Genomic DNA, 27,972 nt, shown 5'->3' on the forward strand with positions numbered 1-27,972 from the left:
GACATCGTAAACGGGAGATCAATTTTAGACCCGTGTGGCTGCTACTAAGCTACGTTGCGCCAACTGCAAAAGGTCAATAAATTCCAAGGACATGCAAGGTGACCTCACAAAACGCCAATATAATACATAATACAAAATCTTCTACATTGTACGAGGCACGTTCCACAGAATTGCATCGCCCTGCACTTACATAAGTACCCCGGCGCAATAAAGTTTCGCACTACATATTGTGAGAATAGAATAGTTTATCGACAACATGAGCCGCTTACTGTACATTGTATCGGATTTGTAAGTGTTGTATGTAGTTCGGATAAAGTAGGAATGTGAGTTTGCTGTTTCTTGGCTATTGCTTGGATATTTTTTGAAAAATATTGATATTTTGAAGAATAGTCAAATGCTCGTGGCTACGGATATAGTGTAACAGCCACATGAAGCAACTTATCAAGTTTTAAGAGTTTCTCGATGTTTCAAAACGCATATTACGGCTGGAAACAGTGCTATATCTATGCAAGTCTATGAACGCGCACACAGCTACGCTGACGGTACGCGCGTGATTTTGTATGTGATTCGGCATGGACGTATGGTCAGCACTGACCGTCAGCCGAGTACTGTTTCCAGCCTAAAACGATCAGGTACCGGCATCAGACGACTTAGTTTTTTTTTTTTTTTTAATGTCAGTCCATCGGGCCAACTATTTATAAGCTGACAGTTTAGTCAGCTGTGTGGACCTTAGTATGTTTCATAGGTTAGGTAGCTAGTAACGAAGAACCTGACCCCATCACAGGAACAAGCTACGTACATGATGATGATGATAACTTACCCCTGACCATGGCCCAGCCACCCAGACAGGACAGTCGTGTTGATTGCAGGGTTGCGTTGACCGCGGGGCGGGGGACACGCACCCTGGCTCGGCGTTTGCACCTTAGAAACAAAGGATATGTATTGAATACACATAACAACAATAGCTTACAACCTCGCCTGTTTAGTGTGAGATGCATTTTTTTTTCTCTCTATAGATTTATTAATTATTATGTTAATTGTAATTTTAATTTTATTTTGCTGTGCCCTACAGGGTCCACAATTGTACTTAGCTCTAAGCCATATTGTTACACCTATTTTATACAATGTGGAATGCAAATAAATAATATGAATATGAATATGCCAGAGATCAGTCAGAAGCGGCCATGAGTTCTTGGTTTGAAAGGTTTTGCTTGATACACTTTGTTTTCGTAGAATAAAATATTTAAGGTAAGTATACCTATATGTATATTCCATAGTAAGTACATGTAAGTGGCTTATTAAAACATCTCTCCTGTGGCAATTTTCCACTAATTTTAGAATTGCTTCAATAAGTGTAATAAAGCTTTTATTATGAAGTTTTACCATTATATTTTTACTTTGCTCTAAACATTTCTTATTTAACATTTTCCAAAAAATATGTTTACATTCATATAGAATATTAACCTAATACTCAATACTCAATTCTTTATTAGCATTCCATATGTTATAACAGGTGGTACATTTTGATTATAGTTCGGCCATTCAGAGAATGCGTTCCTGACACGTCGCGATTGAACTGACGACGTAACTACATTCATTGATTATTGATATAATAATGTTGTTTTAATGCTCCTCAATTGTTAAAACGGTAAACAACCAGCAAAAATATTTTTATCGTAACTGCAACGCCATTGCAAAGTTACGTCGTCAGTTCAATCGCGACGTGTCAGGAACGCATTCTCTGAATGGCCGAACTATAGTGACAATATGGACCCTAGAGGGCACAGCTTAAAGAAGGTGGAGAGTTTTAATACTAGCTTATTGTTAAATTATAATTATATTTAAAATCATATTAATTAGTGTACATGTGAGTGTCGGTGTGAATGGGTGTTTGCGCTTGTGTGTGTGCGTGTGGGTGTGTTTGTGTTATGATTTGTATGTGTGTACTTTTATATAGTTTTTATTTATTAAAGGATTTGTCTTCCATGTATTCTTTTACTGTGTAATAACATTTGTCGTTGAGGAATTGCTTTAATTTCTTTATAAATATTGGAGTTTTAGGTTCATCTTTTATGTTCTTTGGTAGATTATTATATACTTTTATGGAGCTAACTAAAGGACCGGAAGAGTGAATTTTAAGGTTAGATGTAGGTAAATTTAATCTATTTTTATGCCTCAAGTTATGTTTACTTTGAATTTCTTTGCGGGTTTTATAAAATTCTGGATATTTTTGGACGAATTTGCAAATTTCTAGAATATATAGACAAGGAAATGTTAATATATTGTGTTTTTGAAAATGAGGTTTACAGCTGTCTAATTGATCTATATTTGTTAATATCCGGATGAGTTTCTTTTGTAGTGTGAATATGGTATGTGAATCAGTGCTGTTCCCCCAGAGTATGACCCCATAGCTGAGCCACGCTTGGGCGTATGCATAATAAGTGGCGAGTGCCGTTTGGAAGTTGGTGGTTCTCTTTATTCTGCGTAAGGCGTATGCAAATTTCGAAAGTTTAGCTCGAATCTTTTGAACATGAGATTTCCAGTTTATGTGTTTGTCTATAGACAATCCTAGGAGTGTGAAATTATTAACCTGCTCTAATCAATTTTTATATCATTTAAGTAAATCAAAAAGTACACCAATCTCACCAGGTTCATAAGTATCAGTCTTGGTGACGTTGGCGGAGCGCGCGCAGAGCACCCGGCGCGTGCGCACGCCGCCTCCGCACGTCGCGCTGCACGACGACCACTCGCCCACGTACCATCTGCATAGGATTTAGAATAAAGTTAAAATTAATAATCGCTTTACAAGAATACTTTCATAAAAGTTTTAAAAAGAAGTTTAGGGACACATTGTATTGCTAAGTTAGCACATTCGCTCTCCCGGTTGCGACAGGCTAGGGGAAGTGAGTCTGCTCTCGCCCGCCGCTCAGGACACTCACTTATGATGTTAATTATGTGATTGTAAACGTGAACGTTGACAGAATATACGAACCAAGAGAGAATATCAAGTATTCGGACGTATCATTTATCTTCTCCTGCTCACCCCTTAACACAAAAGAACTATTGCGTCCGTCGCCGCGTTGCTTGGCTAAACTGGGATGAGTCAAACTCTTTGTAAAACACTGATACTTAGCTACAATCGGTAGACTGGAAGTTGACCTAAACGTAGTTGAAATAAATCAGCACTTACTTGAAAGGACAAGGGTGCGTGTTCCACCGCACTACAGATGCTTGAGGCTTGCTAGATGCGTCACACAGTTGCTCAGACGCATCCGACCCGGATTTCACCTATATCTCTATATAAATCATAGAAGGAACCACAGATATAAATCGGCACTTACTTGAACGGACAAGGGTGGGTGTTACACCGCACTAGAGATGCTTTCGGCTTGCTAGATGCGTCACACAGTTGCTCAGGCGCATCCGACCCGGATTTCACCTATATCTCTATATAAATCATTGAAGGAACCACAGATATAAATCGTCACTCACTTGAAAGGACAAGGGTGGGTGTTACACCGCACCACAGATGCTTGTGGCTTGCTAGATGCGTCACACAGTTGCTCAGGCGCATCCGACCCGGTGAGCCGATCCCGGCAGACTGCGAGTGACATTTTGTAACCTGTAACAATAGGGTAGTGTTATAATTTTGTTGAAATACCTGCATTTTGTGTGATTTTAGCTTGCAGTCTAGGTATATAATAAATATTCTATAAATATTTTGTCTACAATTCTTCGCTCTGGACATAGAATTAATTTTATAGAAATAGATTAATTTATCGGGGTCTACCCCACTTTTATTTTTACAGTAGGTACTATGTTGTTAAAGTGATTCCGTACTGAAAGAAAAGACCTGTCTCTTTTTTATTTCTGTTATCTCACAATATCTGTAAAAAATCCTTCACAATATAATAATATCATATTTGCACAGTCATGCCGGATTGATTGATTGACAGACAAACAGACAGATAGCAAACATCCTAACCAGACGAAGTATTTCCGACTACCCTCGGGGTGCACTAAAAAAAGAATTCCGGGAAAATCTCGCGGGAACGGATAAAACGGGAATTCCAACAGTCTGTTAGAACTAGTCAACTTTTTTGGTACTATGAATATTTTTAGAATAGCCTATTGTGTACTTATAATATAAAGAAAAGTGTGGTTGTTTGAATGCACTAATCTGAGGAACGACTAATCCAATTAGAATAAATATTTCAGCTATACAGTCTATTTATAGACGAAGGTTTAACTGTAGAAAGAAAGCTATACGCCAAGTAGTTTTCAAGGAACGCGGTCACAACTGCAGAAGGCAGAATACCTATTCTATGTACGTCTACGTATATAGAGGAAGTGAAGCATATTTGGAATACCAGTTTGTTTTTTGAAAATAAATTGAAGGAGAAACGGGATAGCTCAATAAAAAATACATTAAATTATTGTCAAAATATTAAACTTTAATAATGAGAACAATCAAATATAAAAAATACCAGATATATTATCAAAATGCCTATCAAACTAAAAATACTCCAAAAATGTGATTTGACTTAGGGTGCAGATAATTTGGAATATAGTATTCCAAATTATATTCATTTTTTTTTCTTTGAAAATTGCTAACACTTTTTCTTAGAAACTAATAGAATTCTAAATGTTTTATAGTCATTGGCTCTTTACAAAAAAAGAAACTTTTACAAAAAAATAAAACCGACTCCCAAAAAACTGAAAAGCAAAAAAAACACGGTATTCCAAATTAACAACACGCCAACTTAACTTAAAGTTGCATGTCAAATTTTTAATTCTAGAAATATTCACAAAATCATAGTAATATCTTAAACTAACAAGGTCACTCCGCAATTAAAATAATTACAATAAAGATTTAGAGTATTACAGCAAATGATTACCACTGATTGCATTCTTACCGAAAAAGTTTTCAAATCAGGCTTCTCGTTCGCTGGGGGCTGGTAGCCGAAATGTCAAGATAGCGTCCTGTTTTTAATGCTGTATGGCTTTGTGTATCGTTTGACGTTATGTTTACGGCATAAAAACTCAGATGGCGTTTATATATATTTAGATATCGAAGTATTCCAAGTTACCTGCAGTATTCCAAATATGCTGCAGTTCCTCTACATACATGGGGCAAGATTTCTTTCCAACCTTCAGAGTAAAATTACATGTCCAAATGTATATTCATCGACACTACAACATATAAATAACAAACTAGACAGATTTACAGTTCAAAGGCAAATGCCCAAAGCGTTTGAGTCTAAATCTAATGACAATTCAGACTTCAGCAATATTACATTGACTAGTCTAGACTGAAGTCCGTCGTAAAGGAATTAGGAGACATTTTGATTTGATGGGACACAGGATATAGTACCAAAAAGTATGAAAGGACAAGTTTCTTGTTCTAGGACAAAGAAAAATAAAAGCTACCTTTTCAAGTACCCCACTAAAGCTCTTTCAAAATGCCAAGCTTGCACGGTTCCAAAGAGTGGGTCTTATGGAGAATAATCGGACAGAAAGTCCATAAACACTTTTTTCAAGATAAAATTCTTATGTTCAGAAAAAGTCTAATTAAATAAAAACCGTGTTCAATTATAAAACAAAGTTTTTTCTATCTCTATTTGTCCAATTTTAATATTTTCGTGTCAAAATTAAAATACGGACCGCCCCGCCGCTCAATTTCCCTGGAGGTCAAAAAAGATAAATAAAATACGTCTAAAAATTACGTCTACGTAGTACAACATAGGTAGATACGGTACTGTATTATTTTGGCTCGTTACCGACAAAGGCTCGTGTTAAATTTTAGCTCTTTTGCCTAAATTCCAGCTCAAAGGGCTTTTTATGTACCTCTTTAAACAAAATTAGGACCTCCGAAGTTATATTTGTCCAAGTAGATGAAAATATATTCAGGAGTCAAGCCCAAGTATCCCCTAAAATTAAATTTCTAAAACTCGGGATCGACAGCTTTTATTTCTTGAATGGAAGTCAAAGTTGAAATTTACCGTGTCCTGTATTAAATTTCGGAGGAACCCGAACGGTTAAATTATGGGGACTTTATTTTATTTCACAATAGGAATGTACGAAGTTTGTTGGGGAAATAATCAAAAAGATTTTCCGAAGGTCTCTTTGACCTTTTGCCTTTAAGATGATTCAAATAGCCTTACGAAGTTACGACTTTGTTCTAAATGACCAAAATGACAAGTATTTATAGCTGTGTACATACATATACATATTGCTACTCTGCTATATCAAACTTCAAAATTCTTTTTCCATCCACTAAAACGAAAACAAAAAACAAAAAAACAAACTCGGTGCCAAATTCGAAGCACTAAATTTGCCTAAAATGTAATTCTATACCACCAATAAACTCGGTGGATAGCTACCACCGCAGGGAAAAGTACAAAAACGTAATTATTTTTCCATTTACGTAACACGAAACGTTCATTTGGAAGATGAAATTAGAAAAAAACATTGAGAGCTGAAAGTTCGTTGCTCCAAAGGTTCTGTAGCAACGTTTATTTTCGTTGCTGATTAGGTAATTCCAAAATAGGAAACATGGAAGGCTTCACGTGGATAATTCACGTCGAGACGAGGAAGGAACGTTTCAAAGTAAAGACCTGAATGGGCTGAGGTAGATAACAAATTAGCTGAAACTGAAAGAAAACAAAAAAGAGAAAAATAGACGAATATAAAGACAAGTATATCATGGGCGTCTCATTAAATCAAGTTCAAAAGTATTCTAGATTTGATGAATAGTGTGGATCACATTTAAAACGATCTTTCAATATATAAATGAATTCAAAAGTATTTGCCACATCGTTAATCATTAAACTATTGTGTATACGATTTCAAAAGAAATTGAACAATATTTCTAAGAAATCTTGAAGAATCGATGCAATGTATCACAAATTCAAAATCATTAAAAACTTCAAAGACCCCTAAAAGAAATAAGAATTGACTACAGTCGGACCAGTATTTAATTTCACATTAAGCGAGTTTGGAAAACAAAATTACTGAACGTTATGAAGATGCGGATACAAAACGGAGATCGTTGCGGTCAATTTATATTAGGCTCATTGCAGTTACTTTGGCAAACTAACTAAATGAGTACTAAAATAAACAGACGAAAACCAATTTTATTGTTGAACGGTATAAAATGGCTTCTTAATAGGTAAGCAATAAATAGTTGGTAGGAATAACTCTCAAGCCTCAGATACAGAAATATCGTGATTGAGCCAAAAATGGAATAGAGGATTATTTTAGGATACTTTATTTTTTAAACATTATCTAGCTTGGTAGGAAGGTACATTGTACATGAGTCGTGCTATTTTGCCGCTCAAAAATGTTCAATAATTACAATCATTCACAGTATTATTACAGAAAAACAATTTATAAACAAATGTATTAACGGATGAAACCTATGTAAAAATCTTAACACAAAAATAAAGATTTCCATAGTGACAAAAAATTCCAATATTCCTTGCGTTACAATTCCGAAATAACGTGCTATAATAAAACACGGATACATTATTACTTTTTACTTTCATTCGTAGAGGCCGATAAAATAAAAATAAATTGTGCCAATAAAATGTGTAACTGTTCGTTTTATTTCAACGTCGTGAGCGTACTTTGTGACCTCTGAATGTCACCTATTTTTAGGGCTACTTTGGTTTTTATGGGTGGTTCGCCAACCTCCTTTGATAATGACCTTCTTTAAAATTTAACTTTCTTTTTCACTAGCTATGCCGTGTTCATTATTAATAGGTGTCTATGGTCGACCATTCCTTGGTGCAGTTGGCAGCCCTGCCAGTCAGTACGAACGAAAAATTATGTTTTCCATAAACATTTACAGCTGTCAACTGCACAAAAGATTTGGTACCCTTATCGTTATTGATTGTTGAAATTATTGGCGAGTTCGAGCCAGTTTTTAATGGAGGCAGATATAACATAGTACCTACAGATGTTCCTTATTAAGTCATGGAAAATGTACAGTATCGCAATCATATCGCAATATAAAAGGTATTTGACACACAGCTGATTCTGAGCTACGTTTCGAACATACTTAACTTTAGGTACATAGGTACTTTGGTAGTTTCTGAGTTACCATCATACTAAACAGACCACAATTTAACAGAATACCCAGATTACAAATTTTTCTTATTTTCACCGGCCGTAGTTAGGCAATATGGCCTGAAATAATCAATGATAAAAATCTGGAGCTCCCAGAAAGTTCTTTTGAATAAATAAATATGTAAATACATCCATTTAGTGCTGGGATTGAGCTGAATATCAAATTGAAAGTATTCGCTTATCTGCAGTAGGTACTAGTAATAATGTATGTTGATAGAAGTTAGTTCTGTTTCTATGGTGATACAGATTAATTGAATTGTTCCATTTTCGTAAGTATAATGTCGTTATTTGGGACGTTGGTAAGTTATTTTAATTAAGATACATCTTCGTTTGTACGAGTTATTCTGTTATCGAGCATGACATATGATCACTCTCAGAAGGGTGCAGTGTGAGAGAGTTTCAGAATCATACTGACTAAAACCCACCATGTTCCTTCTAGACCCCTTCATGTACCAGGACGACCGATACTCTTTCGAATAATCCCACAGCCCTGGCAGGCCTTGCTGTGCTTATTTGTGATGACCAACAGTTCTTTCAGTCAAAAAATCAACTGATTCAATAAAAAATATCACTAACTGCATCATAAACAGCTCCAACTCTTATTCTATCCGACTTAACCCTTACAATGAAACGCTTATCGCCATCAGAACACCACCAAAATTATCTCCGACTCCCCCAAAAAGTCTGAACCATTCATTTGGTCTTGATCGTCGTTTCTCAACCTTTTAACCGACAAAGGGGTCTGACAGACCCCATTAATCATTACGACACTGACACCTAATTAACAATTGAAATGTCTGAAGGTCTGTTAGACCGTCTCGGGTCAGTGGGTGGTTGTAATCTAGTGGAGGGTTAAGTCTGCGTTATAATGCTTGTTCTCTAATAAATTGTTGGTGTTTTATAGTTTAATGCTGAATTTTAGGATCAGTTTTGAGATGTCATAGATATTTTTTTTTTAATGAGGAACTTTCTGCACTCATTGTATTTACCATTTTGAAAAATTAAGAGTATAAAACGTTGTTACCTTGCTAAAAAAAACTTTTTTTTAACATAATGTAACAGATTTGTCAATTAAATACTGTGCTAACTCTACCACAAATAAAATTCCTAGGTACTGTAGAAATGTAGTACTTAGATACTCTTTGGTGGTAAGGTTTTATTTATTATATTTAATACCTGGCCGGACAATGATATAAATAGATTCGATTTGAAATAGAATAAGTTTTGATACTGAAGTATGTCACTTCACTCAATAAACGCTAAGTTAAAGTTTTTTTCAATCTTTTAATTGAAATATCCTGAAGGTCCCTAGCGCGCTACGCGCTACAGTACCTACTATGTGTCTATAATTCTGCCTAACCCTTAAGTTATATAGACCATGGTATATTACATAAGGCAACTTGGCGCCAGAAACAAATGACTCCCGCGCACAATCTCCCAGTGTTAATACTTATCGCGGATTCATCTTTCAAGGGTTCTTAATTAGAATCGGCCGTCGAGAATTCTCTAGTAATGGGGGGGTTAGACGGGCGACTTTCTTTGGTTATGCGATTAATTGTATCACTGAGAACGTAATAAAATGTGCGAGTGACAGGTTTTCTCAAAGACGAACTAATGTGATTTTAAATTCTTTATACGACAGATTTTAGTCTTCTATATTTATTACTAGCCGTTTTTCCGAGGTTTTACCCGCGTCCCGTGGTATCTACTGCCCGTACCGGTATAAAATATAGCCTATGTTACTCGTGGATAATGTAGCTTTCGAACAGTGAAAGAATTAAAAAAAACGGTCCAGTAGTTTTTGAGCCTATTCATTATAACCAAACAAACAAAGTTTTCTTCTCTATAATATTAGTATAAATCTACAGAATTTAGCTACAAAATTCATTAGACAAGATGTTTTAAACACAGTATTGAACTACATAAAGATTATTATTTAAGTAATTTGCTTATGTAAAGTGTGATTATGTTTTTGGAAATAAATGATTTGATTTGATTATGCCACCTCACCACTTCCAAATTCACACAACAATATAACCAAACAAATCGCAATGACTCCTCAAAATCGCGAACAAAAGTCGCTCGTCTGGACCAAACCACTTAAGAAACTGTTGCTCGGAGACAAAAGGAATTCGCTGTCTGATTTATCGTAAGCTTCGACTAATGGTGGATTTCCAGATATAAATTACAGGCGGGCCCTGAGGCCGACAATTAACAATGCTTCCTTAATGTATCGAAGAGATTTGGATACAATCACGGAGAAAGGAATATGAGCGGAGATGCCGTAATGCAGGTAGGTCAGGCGCCTTCATCTAGGCCAAATTCGTACAAATGGCATGACCAAAACGTGAATAAACGAGGCGTTCGGCTTCTTTGAGACATCTGTCAACGATTTTTGATATTACAAATAATAGTCAGGTCCAAAGAAGGCGTATAAGGGCGAAGACAGTAACGCTCCTCATCCCCCTTCACACCAGCATTTTGGCGCGCTACTTTCTTAGGAGATTTTCCGTTATGACACCTCCGCTAGTTATTTTATTCTCCATGGATCCAACATAGAGGACTGAATTGTAGCCTCGTGTTTGTAATTCGTTGTTCGGCCCAAATTGTGGGACTTTCATTAATTTTCTTGATTAAAATTGAAGTGGGAATGGGGCTGGTCTTTTGGACTGGTCTGAGTTTGGTGTGAAAAGGGCTGTCTCCTTCAGGTAGGTAAGTCAACAAGGTTGTTTAAAAATATGCTTGGTAAGGAATGAAACAGTTTCTAAATCTACTACTATGCTATAGAGTAGATTTTATATACCTATGTCATGTTAATGATGTCATATGTGTTAGATACCAAGTCGCGTTGCTAAAAACTTTTGCTCATACTCAATAAGGTCAGATTATTGATTGGTCGTTTTAATATTAGTCCAGTCATAGCCCAGTTAGAATAGAATCCCCCTTTTATCAGAGAATAAATGCAATCAAACTCACTCTTAAGGCCAATTTGAGCTTTTTCAAGGCTAATATAACTTTTCGATTGTGCTTTGTATATAAAACTGAAGAATTTCGAAGGTTACATAAAAGACGATGTTTGAAATGGAATTTAATTTCTTACATTGTCTAGAGCAGGCTTCTGATAATTACTTAAAGGACTTTTAGCAAGAATTGTTAACTTTTGTCTAACGTTTATTTTTTAATAATAGGTAACTAGGTTAAAAGCTCGCGAACTTTTTCTTTTAAATTTTTTTTTTGGGAGTTTCCCCAAATTAAGTACGACCGAGCTACGTCGTTTTTTTGGACCCTTTATAAGAGGACATACAACCATCTTACAGTGTTATGGATAGTTTTGTAACACCCTTTTATGCTATACATATATGCCAGACATGATTGCTATTTACGGACACATTATTGTAAGGTCTTGCATTCTCGTGTACTCATGTTTACAAATAAATGAATCTAATATGGTCTATGTTTTTTGGAAAATAGGCAAACTTACCTCCCCCGCAAGTAGCGGAACACAGTGACCCCGGCGTCGCCAGCCAATGGTACCGGGGTCTGGAGCAGGATGATCCATCACCACCACAGACCCCACACTCGTCCACGCGACGGGTTGACCCCACTCGCAGGTCGCAGCCGACTCGCTGGAACAATAGCATTAGAGTTAGACATCTTAAAAACTCAGCAGCCTTAGGGACAAAGCCAGCCGGGGCTGCGGGATTGTTCGAAAGAGTTACCGCGCCCCTGGTACATAAAGGGCTATCGTAGGAACATGGTGGGTTTTAGTTAGTAAGAGTTTGACACTCCGCTCTGGGTGCAGCGTGAGGAGTCATGTGATGATTTCCCATCAAAAACGGATTAGAAATATATTCTATCATAGGAAAATTGATTTCCTTAGATTTATATAGGCAATAGTTGAAACTTGCTAAAACAAATGTTTAATGTTCTTGATTGTAACTATTGAAGACCAAAACATTGCTAGTGAAGTCGGCTTTTAATTCAGGGTTCCCGATTGAATGCACTACTCGATGAATCATAGTGTTGAATAAGAAACATATCGAGTCTTTTGCTTATTGTTATAGATGCAAATGTTTCATGTTCGTTTTATAACTTACCAATAGACGCAAGTGTAGAATGTTAAGTTCACAGTTCCCTTAACATTATCAACACGTGAAATTGTATCATACTTATTAAAATAAGTAAATACTATTTCCACAAAAGTGTACACAACATAACGATCTTCGTTATGCACAGAGAAATTTCCACGTTCATAATAATGTACATTCAATACACTATAAAATTCAACCTTATTACAAGTTGTTAGATTTTATTTTCCCGTAACACAAGTGGAACGAAGAACATAAATATCTTTGCAGTCTCATTGACTTTTATTGCCCTGTCAATAAGGTTTAAAATTGCTTGTGTAAATAGGGGTAATGTTAAGCGATAGTGAATACCTTGGATTACATTTACGTATTTGGCATAATTAAATTAAGCGAACAATTTATGGAGCTGTAAGCATTTACCGCTAAGTATTTAAAGTTTTATACCTGTATTATGTTAAGGAGAAAAATGCATTGTTTGTGCTAATAAGAGTTTAAAAAGACTTAATTGGGATTGGAAACTTTGTGAAGAATGAAGATCTGTTAGAAACAAAATGAATATATGGGTGACTTAAAAATAGTGCCCTGCTAAATACGCTTCTAAAATCATCATCCTCCGAGCCTTTTTCCCAACTATGTTGGGGTCGGCTTCCAGTCTAACCGGATGTAGCTGAGTACCAGTGCTTTACAAAGAGCGACTGCCCTGCCTGACCTCCTCAACCCAGCTACCCGGGCAACCCAATACCCAAGGTTAGACTGGTGTCAGACTTACTGGCTTCTGACTACCCGTAACGACTGTCAAGGATGTTCAATGACAACCGGGACCTACAGTTTAACGTGCCATCCGAAATACGCTTCTAAAATATATTCAGGAAAATTGCACCTGAAAAGTCAGAAATCGATTCCGCCTTCAGAAAACATGGAAATGCTTATATCTTTTGTCTCTTGTAACGTAGATATATGAATTTTTTTTGAATCTGTGACATATATCAATACACAATTCTTTATTAGCATTCCATTTGGTATACAGGTGGTACATTTTATGACATTGAAACAATATTTTACATACTAGACGTTAATACAAAAACACTTAAAATTTTCAGTTTCCCTTCATATATTTTTATTTTTGAACGAAGAAGCATCAGAACAAACTAGAAAGAAAAGTATAATATCTCAGTAATGTTGAAAATTCACTCTTCAACAATGGTGAGAAAGCTACAGCACAGACTAATTACATAAAGAATAAAACTTTTATTATTCACACTGCAGCATAGTCTAGCATCCACACTTACAAAGTTAGTATGAATTAGTTAAGTAACTTTGCAGACACAAATGCTATTAAACAAATAAAATATATAAAAAAGAAAACATTTGGTCTTACAAATACACCACCAGATGGTTAAAAATCGTTTTCAATATTCTATCTATTTGATAATTAATTTGCTTACAAGAGAATATAGAATTCTGACATTAAGCTACATACAAAATGTTACAGCCTTTTTATCGTCCCACTGCTGGGCTGCGGCCTCCTCTCACAAGGAGAAGGATTGAGCATTAATCACCACGCTTGCTCAATGCGGGTTGGTGATTTCAGACTATATAGTCCAGGTTTCCTCAAGATGTTTTCCTTCACCTTTTTATCAGCCATTGGCGTCTAAGATAGACTTGGAATGTACATATGTACAAGTAATGTCAAATTCCTATCTCTAGTAAGAAAACAAGAGATAGATAGAATATCGGGAGCGGCCCTAAGTCAATGACCTCGTGAAATTACTCGCGTTTTATAAGATTGTACGAATATTTTTTACGACTTACCAATAACCATAAAATTAGTTAAATGTCTATCATTTAAGTAAATGTCATCGTTTTGGAAAGTTTTGGTAACGAAATTTTCTATTTTATTTTTTAGTTTTGTGAGCTCAATTTGTGCAGAACCATTTTTCTGAACCCATTTTGGAATATTTTTGTTAGATTGATGAAATTCTTGGTCGACCTCTTAAAATAACAAAGTATGAAATACAATTTGAAATCAAGCGTTACAGAATCGAATAACTGGTGTTATAAATCCTAGACAAAATTGCAGTAGTCAGAGGCCGTCAGGCGGATTTAAGAAAACTGGCACCAAGGCTTGCTAGGTATTTAAACCTGCAGCTCACTTGACAAGGATAAGAAGACGAAATTGCAAATATTCTCAAATTATCAAACAGGCTTCTTCATATAATCACCACTCAATCAAATGAGAAAAAAATCCCTTTAACATATTTAAGAGGTTATGTACCCGAATACAGAGATACATAAGTAACGTAAGCCAATTGGAACGCAGGTACAAATCTCTAACTCCCCCATACATTTGGAATAAATCCCGAAAATCAGTTTGGACCACATTTTAGGCCATAAATTACATAGATATGTACCTTGTGCTCATCGTTTATTCAGATCCAGGATTTGGATCCCTTTCGCACAGTCTCGACCATGGAGAACAAAATTAGTGGAGGTGTTATAACGGAAAATCGCCTAAGAAAGTAGCGCGACAAATTGCCTGTAAGGGCCCCCCCCTTTACGACACGAGGAACACGAGGAACGTTACTGTTTACGCCCTTATACGCCTTCTTTGGACCCGACAATTCTTTGTGATACCAAAAATTGTTGACAAGAATCGTATGGAACACCAAAGAATACGAAAGCCTCGTTATTCCACTGGTAACTGATTGCTTTGGTCACGTTTTACCGTACGAATTTGACCTAGAAAAATGTGGCTGTCCTACCTGCATTATGGTATCTCCGGTCATCTGCCCTTACTCCGTGGTCTCGACGAATTTTCCGATTATCATAATAAAGTAGGGTACTTTTTTCCCTTTCTGCCTTATGCAGTTGGTACCAATGGGCGAGAGAGAGTGGGCTGTTATTGAGCTTTAAAAATACAGGAGATTTGATACTTTTATTTGGACCTGGTCGGGATATATTAGATTGTGGGATGAAGTGTTTGCAGATGGACAGATTGGAGTCTCATGTATTATTAATCTGTGGAGTGCTTGTGAAGGCAAAATTGTAGAGGGTTATGAAATTATTTATCTTTAGAATTTTTATTGGCCCACTGCAGGGCAAACTTTCATACAGAGAAAGGTTGAGCGTTAATCACCGTAAATTAAGCGTATCACCGGTTCGTGATTTCAGTCAGTTATAATCCAGATACCCGCAAAATATTTTTGTTCCCCTTTAAAAGAGTCATTGGTGTTGAAGAAGAGACACAGAAAGTAGGTTCACTTATTTTAGTTACTTGATAATTACGTATACTAAATAAATAATTTAAGACAGAAGTTAGATAGTTATCAGTTTAACTAAGATCCTATTAGGAAATGTTTTGAAACACTCATTCATTTGAAGTCCGCTTCAAATAACAAACAATACATTTCAAAGAGTAAATCGTAAAACAAATGAAGAACTTCCACACACAACATTCACATAATCAAGAACACACACACACATGTACCTACATATAAAATCAGTCTCAAAGTTGACCTACCAAACTTCAAGAACACACATAGAAAATTGCAAACTTCGCCTTCAACGAACAAGATCTTAGAACCATTGACCAATCAAGCTGAAGCGAAACTTGGCAAATAAGTATTCGTAACGTAACGCTGGGGATTATGTAAATTCCTCTCCTGAAGTTTCCACTTAGGTAAATAATATATGAAATTATGCAAAATACGTCGAGACCGAATCACAGTTGTATCACTTTTTGAGAGGTTTTCAAAATACTTTGGACGTACCACATCGAATTTTGAGGCTTTACAAAATGGCTGCCCCGAAACTTGGGGTCCACTTTACGTAGTTTTGAATGTGAGTTTTTAAAAGGTTGGTAGATCAAAAGTATTTTGTAAGTGATCATGTTTATGTACTTTTCTTAAGACTTGGTCTTTAGACTTTGAATTTTTTTGGCTACTTGAATCAAAATTATTTGTCCATTCTTGCCTAAAATCTAGATTCTAAATGCTGTGATTTTCCCTTATGAATACAGTATTTCAAAATACCTTTTAGTCTTCAGAAATTTTCATGTTCGATCAATTTACTGTTGATTTAAATTCTGGTTTCTAGGAATGCTTTTGGGCTACTCCATGGACTGAAAATTGTTCTTCATATTGATTTTATTCAGTTAATAAACATTTTCTTTTACGATACGATAGAATACGATGTAGATAGAAGCTACAGGATATTTTGATCGACGTTTATGTTATGTATCAGGGTGTAGAATTCTCAGAATTTAGTTTTTACCAAAATGAGGTACGTATTTGTGATACTACTTTGATGATAATACAAAAAACAAAACAATATTTTTAAGACTCCGTTCTTGATAAATTGTTATTTGTAAAAAAATAGTTATTTATTTATTGTTTCTTCAAATATTCACATTCATACACATTCTACAGTAACAAAACAGCCTGTTCTGAAAAATGATTAATTAAGTTTCCTGTAATCCCATTATTTCTAACGTACAAAAATGTACCTAAAAGATCTTACATACTTTTGATTCTTACTTTGTTATCTACCACCAGTTCACACACAAAGCCTAGAACGAGAATTAAGAACTTCCTTCTTTTTAGGAAATCAGTAAAAAATTATATGTCCCCCGATACACAATCATAACCACAACACAGTACTTTTCCTCTATCCACAATTACAAAGCGATGTTCAAAGGATAAGGCTAGGTCGCACCAACCCTGATTGTTCGCTGGAGTTGAGCCAAGAAACACGTTCTTTAAGTTGACTTAAGATCTGATGAACTGGATGGTAGATGGAGTTTTTGTTTGCCATGTGAAAAAAGGGGTTAATTATTTTGAAGATTGATTATATTTTTACCCGACTGTGTGGCGCAAAAGGGTGGTAATGCGCTTTTGTGGTAGGTGAAGTCCGGTTTTACGATAAGTCATAGCGAATAAGTATTAAAAAAAATATTTTTCTAAACAAGTGCATCCATCACATAAATGACACTGAACCCCACCAAATCCCACCCAACCCCTTTTTCGTGAGAAATAACATATGAAATCGAAATTCATATGAATCGTTAATTAAATCATAAGTTCCGAATAAACAAACAACAAAATATGACAACAGCAAATCTTGCCTCATCCACCTAACATTACCTGAACAATTGTCCCATAATCTCCGTCCACTTCGAGCGAACATTTCAACATATTTATATTACCAAAAGATTCTAAACTCCCGTCCTTTCAGAGGGAACAAAAACGAGAAAAAAAATACTACAGTGTATTGAAACCTCGTGACACAATGCTGGATGAGAACTGACATCATCAGGGAATGGGGACGCGAAATAATAAGGCTCCTATTGTGGGCCAAGGGGAAGGAGCCAGCGGGGTACACATTTTTCGGACAGCGAGTGTACCTGTTGATTTGTGGTGGTAATGTGAACAGGCTTAGATAGGTAGATGTTGAGTTTACACGTAGTAAAATCCTTAGTCTAAATAGTGATACATAGCTTTAGTTAGTAAATGCGTCCACGGCCGATTTCGGCCACGGCGGCTATACAGGACGCTAGCTAGCTGCGCAGGACGTATTATAGTGCACGAGCATTTGCGCAGACACAGGTGCACTCCCTATTCCTTCACTCTCATAGCCCGATGGGACGGCAATGCGACACGACCGGAAAGAGATCAGGCGCAGGACCGATAGCTTTAGTTTGAAAGTCATTATCAACAGCATTTTTAATGTCCCATGTACTCATACTTTAAATCTAGGTTTCTTCAAGATTATGTTACTCCACCTTTACTCATTCATTGGTGTCTAAGTTATTGAAAAGTTACATTGGTACTTGGTTGATCTGAAATTGAACGCGCAACCTTGTACTTGGAAAGCAGGCGCTTTTACTATTAGGCTAGGCAGTACTACAGTTACTATAAATAGTAATATTCTAGTTTGCATACGCTGTTGCACTCACGTCCTGCAATTATGCGCTATTCTAATTACCTACTAGTTTTATAGCCCAGCCATATCCAAGTTTTTGAAAGGTCGAACAACCATACGTACAAACTTTTGCGTTTTGCGTTTTATAATAGTATCTAGTAAGATAATAGGATTTAAAATGATAATAATAAATGTTACCCGCTTTATCTTATAACTTAAAACAGATTGAGTAGCGCGAGGCCTCAGTACGCCTTTGTCCTAGGCCCGTCGTTTGCTCCCGTTTTTAAAATTAAAACTTTGCGGCCCGGAATGTTAAGCTCGTGTACACAGCTAACATTTCGTATTGCCAATCGTGGAATACTGGCTTCATGTTTTTTGGAGAATTGCAGTGAAATGGTGGGTTTGTTTTATTCGGATATGGTGGCTTTAAAGGACTGAGATAAGAAGATGGTGATGATAAGAGATAAAGAGCTTGATAAAGAAATGAAGGAAGGTCTCATTTCGGTTCGGGTTTCTTGAAAATAGTAGATAAGTTATACTGCAGGCAGTGATAGCTTGTATCAATACACCTGCTAAAACCCTATGTAAAAGTACTACGAAATTCGGACTGAAAACTAAACAGAAATTGATGGAAGTGTCGAAAAATCTCTACCTTGAAAGTGTTTTTTTTGCATAGGTATTTCAATTTAAAATCATTTTCAATGGTTTTTTACATCAATTTATTCGTGAATCTACCAACCTCTTCTCGTATTATAAATACACAATTAACTTAGTTCTTATAGCTGTAACTTCTTGCAGATATTCAGCGCATCTCGGTTAAGAGATAGTTATCTCAGTGTTACCGCAGCATCCGCTGGCTGATAACATTATACTGCGAGAATCTAGTTTCACAGCGGTTTAGCTTTTTGCTAAGATTTTAGTTTCCTAGTATCTTTAATAGTATAAAAAACGGTAGAGATAGGAGGAAAATAATAGAAGAGATAGTTTTTTATACACACAAAAAAGAAATGTATGAAAAATTTAATTTTTCCACTTGAGTATTTTTAGCAACTGATTAACCTACAAGCATCTAACTATTTTTATACTGAAAGAAGTTATTAATAAGAAGTTATTTTTAGTACCAATCCCCATGCGTTTTATAATCTGTCTTAAAATAAATGTCAAAAAACACTTTCAAATACATATAAATCACTAGCACCCTTACTTATAAACGTGAATAAATATAAGTAATACTTAAGGGCTGTTTAAGAAAATTCTTACTTATAAACGTTGCTTAAGCATGTCTTAAATAACTTAAAGTCTTAAGTAGTGATTAGTTAAAATGTTGCTTAGAAGGTGATTAGAGATTTTATAAGTAAGGGGGTAAATCTATAGATCTGCAGAGTTAAAACCTTCCAAAATTGTTTGAAAGACGAACCTGATTAAGCAAAAATATGTAGCAAGTTTGTTACAATCAAACCGAGATGAATTTGCATACAACCGACAGACAGACTAACTGGTGAATTTGATTATAATTACCATTTTGTCTGACAAAACATTGAAGCAAGTTTCTCTCACTTTGGGCGTTAGAATAATCGTTGGGAATGTCTTTGAGTAACCTACACCTGTTTTGGTATGCAAGTGTGATTGGATAATTTATGATCGTTTAGCTTGTAGGTATAATCATCTAGAATTTATTTATTCTCTTTTATGCTTTGTTATACTCATAAAGGTGAAGGAAATGATCTTGAGGAACCCTGGACTTAAAAGTCCGAAATCACAAATACACCTTGAGAGAATTTACATCGTTAAAGAAAAGTTACTACATGAAAAAAAAAAAACACCTATAAAGCCAAAAATAATAAAATAAAATTGCCGTTGAAACTATTTATTGATAGTATTTGTAACTTGTGAATTATAAAACATTAATATTTGTATGGTCGTGCCAAATTAATAATATCTTTTCACTGTAAATAATATCTAGTAGTTCTTAGAATTCATTCATCTCTCTGACCCGTGAAACATATCCATATATGAGAAGATATATATATTAATACAAAAATTATAATGTATGAGCATCCATAAATCCCTGCTAATCCGTTTCTCAGAATCCTAATAACCAGTTCTTGGAAAACCACAAATTAATATAGGAGTAATTTCGTAAAACCTACAAACTAAAATCTATGTATTCCACCAGTGGTAATTACTAGACCATTTCATATATTCCATTTTTGGTAGTAAATTATCAAATGACCCCTCCAGGTGCGGGACTTACTGGCTTCTGACTTCCTGTAACGACTGCAAAAGATATTCAATAACACCCGGGACCTAAAGATTACCGTACCCTCCGAAATACAGACTTTGGTGTCCACGATATACTTAGAAACTAAATACAAACTTAGAAAAGTTGCATTCAAATTGGTACTTGTCTGACCTGAAATCAAACACACACATATTTGAGAGCTTGGTTCTTTACCAAGACCATGTTCCTTCTGAAGCCCTTTATGTACCAGAGCCGCGGTAACTCTTTCGAACAATCCCGCAGCTGAATTCATTTATACCTCAATAACAGATAATTAATTATTGCCAAAACCAATGGTGAAAGCTCTCCGTCCGTTTGTTTATCAACAAAAGAGCACTTTACTCGAAATGCCTTTTCAATATAGAAAATCAAAACCGGGGAGATCATTTATAAAATCAGTTGGGTTTTCTGAAATGGTTGGAGTGCTCGTAGATATTGCTCACAAGTTTGGTGAATAATATTGCTTACTTATGTACTTTTGGAAAGATTGCTTCCATTTTAATTTTTGGATACAATTTTGATATTTTCATTGTTTACTGGATATGGGAACAAAGCTTTTTGCGGTTATCCGGATTAGACTGGTTAAGTTTTGAAGTACCGACGAGTACAAAGGGTATAATTTTTTATCGCTATGCTTAAACTGTCTATCCGTCTTTGGCTCTGTATCCGTAATACGGAAGCACCGATTTAGACGAGGTTTTTTTGGACGAAAAGACAAAATATTTTTCGGCCTCTAGCTTTATCTGTATGTGCATCAATCAAAAATATTTCAAGAAAAAAGGCTTTCAAAATTGAAAACCTGAAAAGCTGTATGTGCATCAATCAAAAATATTTCAAGAAAAAGGCTTTCAAAATTGAAAACCCGTGTGTGCGAAACAGAAATTGTTGAATAAAAATCTATGAATCTACTCGAAGCTTTCAAAGCTTCAAACTGTTAGCTTTTAACGCTAATATTCAGTACTTGATCGTACATTCACTAACGAGAGTTCAGTTTTATTTTAGTGGATAAAAATAACCGGCTTGTTACACTGAAGTATTATGAATGTTCTCATGTCAATTAGCTAGATAAACCAAGTCATATGTAGACTTAGCGGGGTAAAATAATGGTATCTACAGTTACATCAAAAATGGTATATTATTGTGATGCTAAGAAATAAATAATGTCTGTTTCTTTTTTTGGCAGTCCGATAACAACAAGAGTAAAAAGTTAACATTCTTAAAAAAATATTTAGTTACATAAGAAACTCACTAGCTAGGATCTTATAAATATCTTAAAAAACCTTGAAAAATATATTTGCCATAAAATGCAAAATACCTACTATTTTACAAAAATAAAACAAAACCCCAATAATCCACGATATACCCGCATGCAAAATAGTAAGTCTATAAAACTGGAACACAGAGCCGATGAAGAGGTTATTTATTCATATTTTTAGTACTAGCTGTTTTCCGTGGTTTTACTTGAGTTCCGAGAGAACAATTTTCCGCAATCGGGTGAAAAGGTAGGTAGGCCCATGTTTTTGCTCAGGCTCTTGCCAGGCTATCTGCCTAAATGATCTACTAGTAATTAAGGTACAAGTACGGTGCAAGAAGTTTCTTCAGGCTATGGATAAAACTTCTTCGTCTTATAAATACCTATTGTAAATAGTAAGCTTAGGATGGATATTTTCATTCTGTGGCAAATAAAAACAAAATGCATTCACGTGTTAAAACTACTAAACAGATTTTAATGAAACTTCAGAGTAATGTAACTTATACTTGAAAATGTCACATGAGCCATTTTTGTTTCCACAAATAACGCAGGCAAAGTTACAAGAAACAACTAGTATAGAAGATAAAACCGATACCTTATTGATAGTCTAACAAGGAAATACCCGAAAAATTCAAAAGAGCAAAAGTTGAGAAACTTGATAACTAATACATTACAATCTGATAACATTTGCCAGGTAGGGTTCCCGAATTGAATTTGGCGATTTGACACCTTATTACAAAAAGGATAAGGTTAAAAATTGGATGGAGTTAGGTTCGCAATGTTGAAATCTGGTTGTTGGTGGAATTTTGTTACACCGTAGAAATCAAGAAAATAAAATTATTGTTGAGAATTTAGGAATTTTTATAGGTTTTCGGATACAGCTGAGTACCAGATTTTTACATAGAGCGCATGTAAAACTGACCTCTTCTACCCAGTTACCCTGGCAAACCGATATACTTTGGTAAGACTGTTTAACAGACTTTCAGGCTTCTGACTTCCTGTAAGGAAAGCTGAAGGCAAAAAACGTGAGGGAAACCGCAGAGAACCGCTAGTTAACATAAACACATAAACCCTGCAACAGCTATCCAAACTACTCTAAAATTACAAAGAAATGCTCAACCCATTTAAGTCTAGCCAAATATTAGCAATTTTGATATTAATCCATCCAAACAGTTATTTTGCAAGTGAAATAGAGTACCTTGAAACCTTGTAACATTAAAATAAACGGTAAAATTAATTACAATTATAACGAACAGGACCCCAGTGGTTGCTAAGAATTTTCACATTTTATTGGAGATAAAGGTACACTTTGGAGATAGGCAAAAGTCGTAATTCACGCGCGAGCAGCGGTAGCGGTGGCAGAGGATGCCATCGGCTTCGCGCATCTAGTTCATACCTCGGAAACTAGCTATTCTTTACGTTGATTATCCAGACTAATATTATAAAGCTGCCGAGTCAGTTTGTTTGAACTCGTTAATCTTAGGACCCACTGAACTTATTGAGAAATCTGAGTTAGGTAGCCCATTTATTGGGGAAAGTTATAGGCTACTTTTTATTCGGGTGTATGCACTAATTTCTAGGGGGCAGCTTGTTTTAGCGATTGCCGCGCGCGGCTGTCGCAATTATTGACCTCGGGCGACTTGCGGCAGTCGCTTGTATCCGAAGTATACCTTAATGATCCTGAAATAAATACTTTTTAGTATCTTTGTTAAATGAAGACCCAAGTTTATCAATTTCCGTAACGAACGATTGCAAATATTTTGAGAATTGGAAATGTTTTAGGTTTCCATTTTGTATGAAATGAGTTTCAAAGTACTGAGTTATTTTTAGGTACGCCTTCATGAAACGGGAATAGAAATATTATTTACTAGCCTTTACTCGCGATTTCACCTGTGACAGGTGGGCTACGGACAAATGGGCTAAGGACGAGCAATTTTTGAGATGAACGCATTCAAGCAGTATAAACAGTCACTTCAGCGTTATTTATACATGTAAGACATTTACAAAATACCTTCCTCAAACATTCTTCTCTCTGTTGACAAATATCTTCTATTCTATTTTGTTTTCTTTTGTTAACAAACAGAAAAAAAATACGCTAACTTTGTTTCATAATACACAGTAATAACGAAGGTAACACCAAACAAAATACAAGGTGTTGATTTGCATTTGTGCCATAGTTCAGGAGGAGGACATAAAATACGTAAATAATCGATTGCAATTACAGTAGACGGGAAATAGCTAATATGCACTACTTTTTTTGTCATTGTAATGTCGTGGGATTTTAGAAATAATCCAATTTTATGAATGAAATTTATGAATAATCGTTGCGTATGCTTTGTGTTTGTGTTTGTGTGAGGGTGCAGCACGGTTTTAAGTCCAGTAACATACGCGCCAAGTTTAAATAAGGCTAGATGACATGGACGAAATTCCGAAAAAAAATTAAAGAAAAAAAATTACGTACCAATTTTTTTGTTGATTTGGATCGAGAATCATTACCTTAATTACCTCCTTGAATATGGCACGGATGCAAATCAACAGCCTGTATATTATGCGAGACCCTATGAATAAGCCTAGGAATAATTAATTGGGTACCTTCACACAATGTTCTAGCTTTCACGACCTTATTTAGTGGACCTTTAGGACCTTAATGGATACAGGTCATTGTAATAAAGTTAATAGGAAACTGTGTGTGTATTTTTGACCCTGAATCAATGTTTTTTTTTTCAGTTTCTTTGTAATGAAGTTCAAGGCAGTGGTGGATCGTAATGTGCAATCATAATTAAATATTCACTTGACAAAATGTGACAATCGTCAAATGTTGGTTTATAACTTAGTTTTAGATGAAACATATTTTAAATAAATGTGGTGATTGCGACTGTTCGTCATAAAGGTGGTACATAAGAGGTTGTATAGGAGAGGTGAATGAAAGAGTAAATAAAGACAGTATTTAAAGGAGTACATAGGATAGTTCACAAAAGAGTTCATACATCCAAAGTAATTGACGTGAAAAAGTCTTAATTTAAATAAAATCCAATAAACACTTTTGATCTGACTAACTTCCATAGCAAATTCAAAATAAACAAGACATCAAACTCTTTTAAGACAAGAAACTTTATTATTAGTACCAAAATAACTTCAAAAAAAATACGAATAAAATATCGCCATCGAGAAAAAAATAAGCTACACTTCGGTGTCACGTACTTAAAAGGTAAACCCGGCCCTCGGGCCCGCGTCATACTTAAATCAACAGGATTGCCGACGATATTCAAATCTGTCTCGACCTTTACAAACAATCTTATGTTTTTGTTCTATTGCATTATTAGATAGTGACCCTTTTATTTTTAGGGTTCCATACCCAAAGGGTAAAACGGGACCCTATTGTTTTCGCTCCTCTGTCCGTCCGTCCATCCGTCCGTCTGTCACCAGGCTGTATCTCATGAACCGTGATAGTTAGAGAGTTGAAATTTTCACAGATGATGTATTTCTGTTGCCGCTATAACAACAAATACTGAAAACTAGAATAAAATAAATATTTTGGGGGGCTCCCATACAACAAACGTGATTTTTTTGCTAAATATATATATGTATATAGAATATTAGTTTGGATGGTACGGAACCCTTCGTGCGCGAGTCCGACTCGCACTTGGCCGGTTTTTTATTTTGACTTCAGTTTCGGCTAATGCGAAAAAAGGTTTTGAAGGTTCTTGGTTTAGATATGGTGTTATGAGTGTGAAATCTTTTTTGAAGATTGTTTTTTTGATGGTGAGGATGATAAAGGAAATGTTGCTATGTCGATTTGATTGATTTTATGTAGTTTGATTTGATTTTATGAATTGTATTGTTTGTTTCTTTATTGTCTGTCTTCCTGTAGAAATACAACCTGAATTTAGAATTGAACTATCGTACATTTTATTGCGATAACTTTAATCAAGAAAATTGTAGATCCCTTGACTCCCTGTCTATTTGTAGCGCTTTCACGCTAAAACTACTAAACCGATCTCACTGAAATTCGTTAGACAGATAGTGGCAAGCCTGAAAACGGACTTAGGCTACATTTTACCTACCGGGTTACTGGAAGGGATTTTCGGTATATGGGTAGAACCGTTGGGAACAGTTAGTTTAAATATATTTTAAAACCACAAATATTGAAATTCTTAAATTATATAAACTAATACTATGTAAGTTAACATTTTATTCATATACAAACGGAATTTTAAGTCTCATCTGAACGTGAATTTAGAAATTGTATTAAAAAGTTTCCCTGATAAAGGTCCCCCGGGCATTTGTTATGTAGAATCGAGTTAAATCTAAAATCCTAGGAGTTTTAATCTAGTTTTATATTTTGATTCTAGACTAGTTAATATGGAAAGTACCATAATTAAAGGCGGTTTAACCCTTAACTATCCAGAATGCTTTTGTGACGTAACTGACCAGTAGTGTCCAACAGACACTTTATAAATGTAGGTAAGGTATGACAAAGCAAACGAAAGTTATTTTGAATTAAAAAGACAGTATAATGTATTTCAGTAATGTTTTGTTACACTTATTCATTTACAGATATTTCAATTTTTTTTTCTAAATTTTCAGAGCAGACATTGTGATTGCATTTATCACAACAATGTTTAGAAGCCCCTTGATAATTTCGAAGGGCAAATATAACACGCTTCTTTCTTTTCGCAGCAGGTTCAGATGATTGAGTAGCCTCCCGATTTTACCCTGCCACATCTTGCATGGCACTCGACACCATAAGATTATTATAAGTAAATGTAAATAAAACACAATCTACCTTCACACTCGAATAAAACAAAATATTACTGTGTCTGTTGGACACTTGTGGGTTGATGAAGTACTATTTTCGTTTATTAACCAAAAATAATAAACTATTCATTTTACAAATATTTTCATTACACATTTAGATTCGTAACACATTGGAGATAAATTAGATAAACGGCCGATTCGTAAAAATAAATACTTTCGTTTTTATGAAAACATAAACGCAAAAATGTATCCGCGAGACACTTGTGGGTTGTTAAGGGTTAAAAATAGTGACGACATGAGAGCATATTTTTACTTTATATGCCATATTTTTTATATGAAATATCCTCAGAAAAAGGATGAGTAAAACTAATAGCAAACTTTTTATTTTTAATTTGCACTAGCGGATTTTGTCCCGCGTATACGATCTACGCGCGATATATGTTGGGTTCTAAAGCTAAGCGTCCACTTGTCGGTATCGTACACAACGGACGATACGTCCGTTGCGACTGCGTCTTGTTTGATAACTCAAACAAGATGTGCGATGCGTACGATGCGGATAGGTGGACGCACTTGTTTGAGTTTCTATATAAATAATACTACGATCCGTTGCGTGCGATACGTCCGTTGCGTACGATACCGGGCGGTACGCAATACCGCCCATAAGAACCCAACATTGCCGTTCAGAAAAAAACAGCTGACTGACTAATTACGTTCGATAAAAAGACGACCAAAAACAACTGAATATCTCATCACGCAATGCCATGCTCTGAAGCTAGTTAACCAACTTCACAAACAAACAAGGTAGATACAGACAAACTCATAACTCTTTAAATTAGGGTGTTCTCACACGTATATGTTTAAAAGTCTCACAAATAACATTATAACGTGTGGCGAATCCAATTTGTTATTTCAACACGGTATTTTAGCATTGTTTTCACACAAAAACAGCCTATTTATTCTCGTGTCCGCTGGCAAAGCATAACTAACTGAATTACTGCACTGTGCTGTTATAAGGGGCTGTGGTGCAATGTGAAAGAAATTGTGGTTTTGATCAGCATTAAAATTTATTTTCATAGTTAGTCTTCACAAAAAACTATGTACTTGCAGTTCAAAACCTATCTGATATACTTATATTATTAAAAAAAAAAAAACAATTTATAGTTTGTATGTTTAACTGCGCTAATCCCAGGAAATACTGGACTGATTAAACAATTCTTTCGGTGTTAGATAGCCCTTGTATCGAAGAAAACAATAGTCTACTTTTCATCCAGGTGTGTAAAGTAGTTCTCCGTGAAACTACTGAGTAACTGAAGCTTTTCTTCCGTCAACTATCTTTTGTTAGTCGTTTCGTAAAATGTATTATCTGTATTCTTCTTTTATGTTTTCAATGCGTCAGGGCCTCGTAAAGAAATGTATTTTCTCAACAGTATGAACATCTTTCAAAATCGCTCCCGCTGATACCTCACACCATCCCCTTACCGAGTCATTAAATATTCAGTACAGGGTAGGTCGCTAGACACGCTCGCCGTTGATAACGACTTATA

General features: G+C 35.4%; 1 protein-coding gene across 4 annotated transcripts in view; it reads right to left on the minus strand.

Annotated features, from left to right (window-relative positions):
* LOC124642239 (protein madd-4-like) overlaps positions 1–27,972 on the minus strand; it is a 150,743-nt gene that overhangs the window by 36,677 nt on the left and 86,094 nt on the right. For all 4 annotated transcript variants that reach the window (XM_047180581.1, XM_047180583.1, XM_047180582.1 and 1 more), the window contains exons 6-9: positions 11,612–11,756; positions 3,493–3,622; positions 2,647–2,762; positions 821–921 (exon numbers count right to left, since the gene is read on the minus strand). In XM_047180581.1, the coding sequence (XP_047036537.1) occupies positions 821–921; positions 2,647–2,762; positions 3,493–3,622; positions 11,612–11,756 (492 nt within the window). The remainder of the gene's footprint in view (positions 1–820; positions 922–2,646; positions 2,763–3,492; positions 3,623–11,611; positions 11,757–27,972) is intronic.

The sequence above is a fragment of the Helicoverpa zea genome, chromosome 24 (assembly GCF_022581195.2).
Source record: "Helicoverpa zea isolate HzStark_Cry1AcR chromosome 24, ilHelZeax1.1, whole genome shotgun sequence".
NCBI classification, from domain to species: domain Eukaryota; kingdom Metazoa; phylum Arthropoda; class Insecta; order Lepidoptera; family Noctuidae; genus Helicoverpa; species Helicoverpa zea.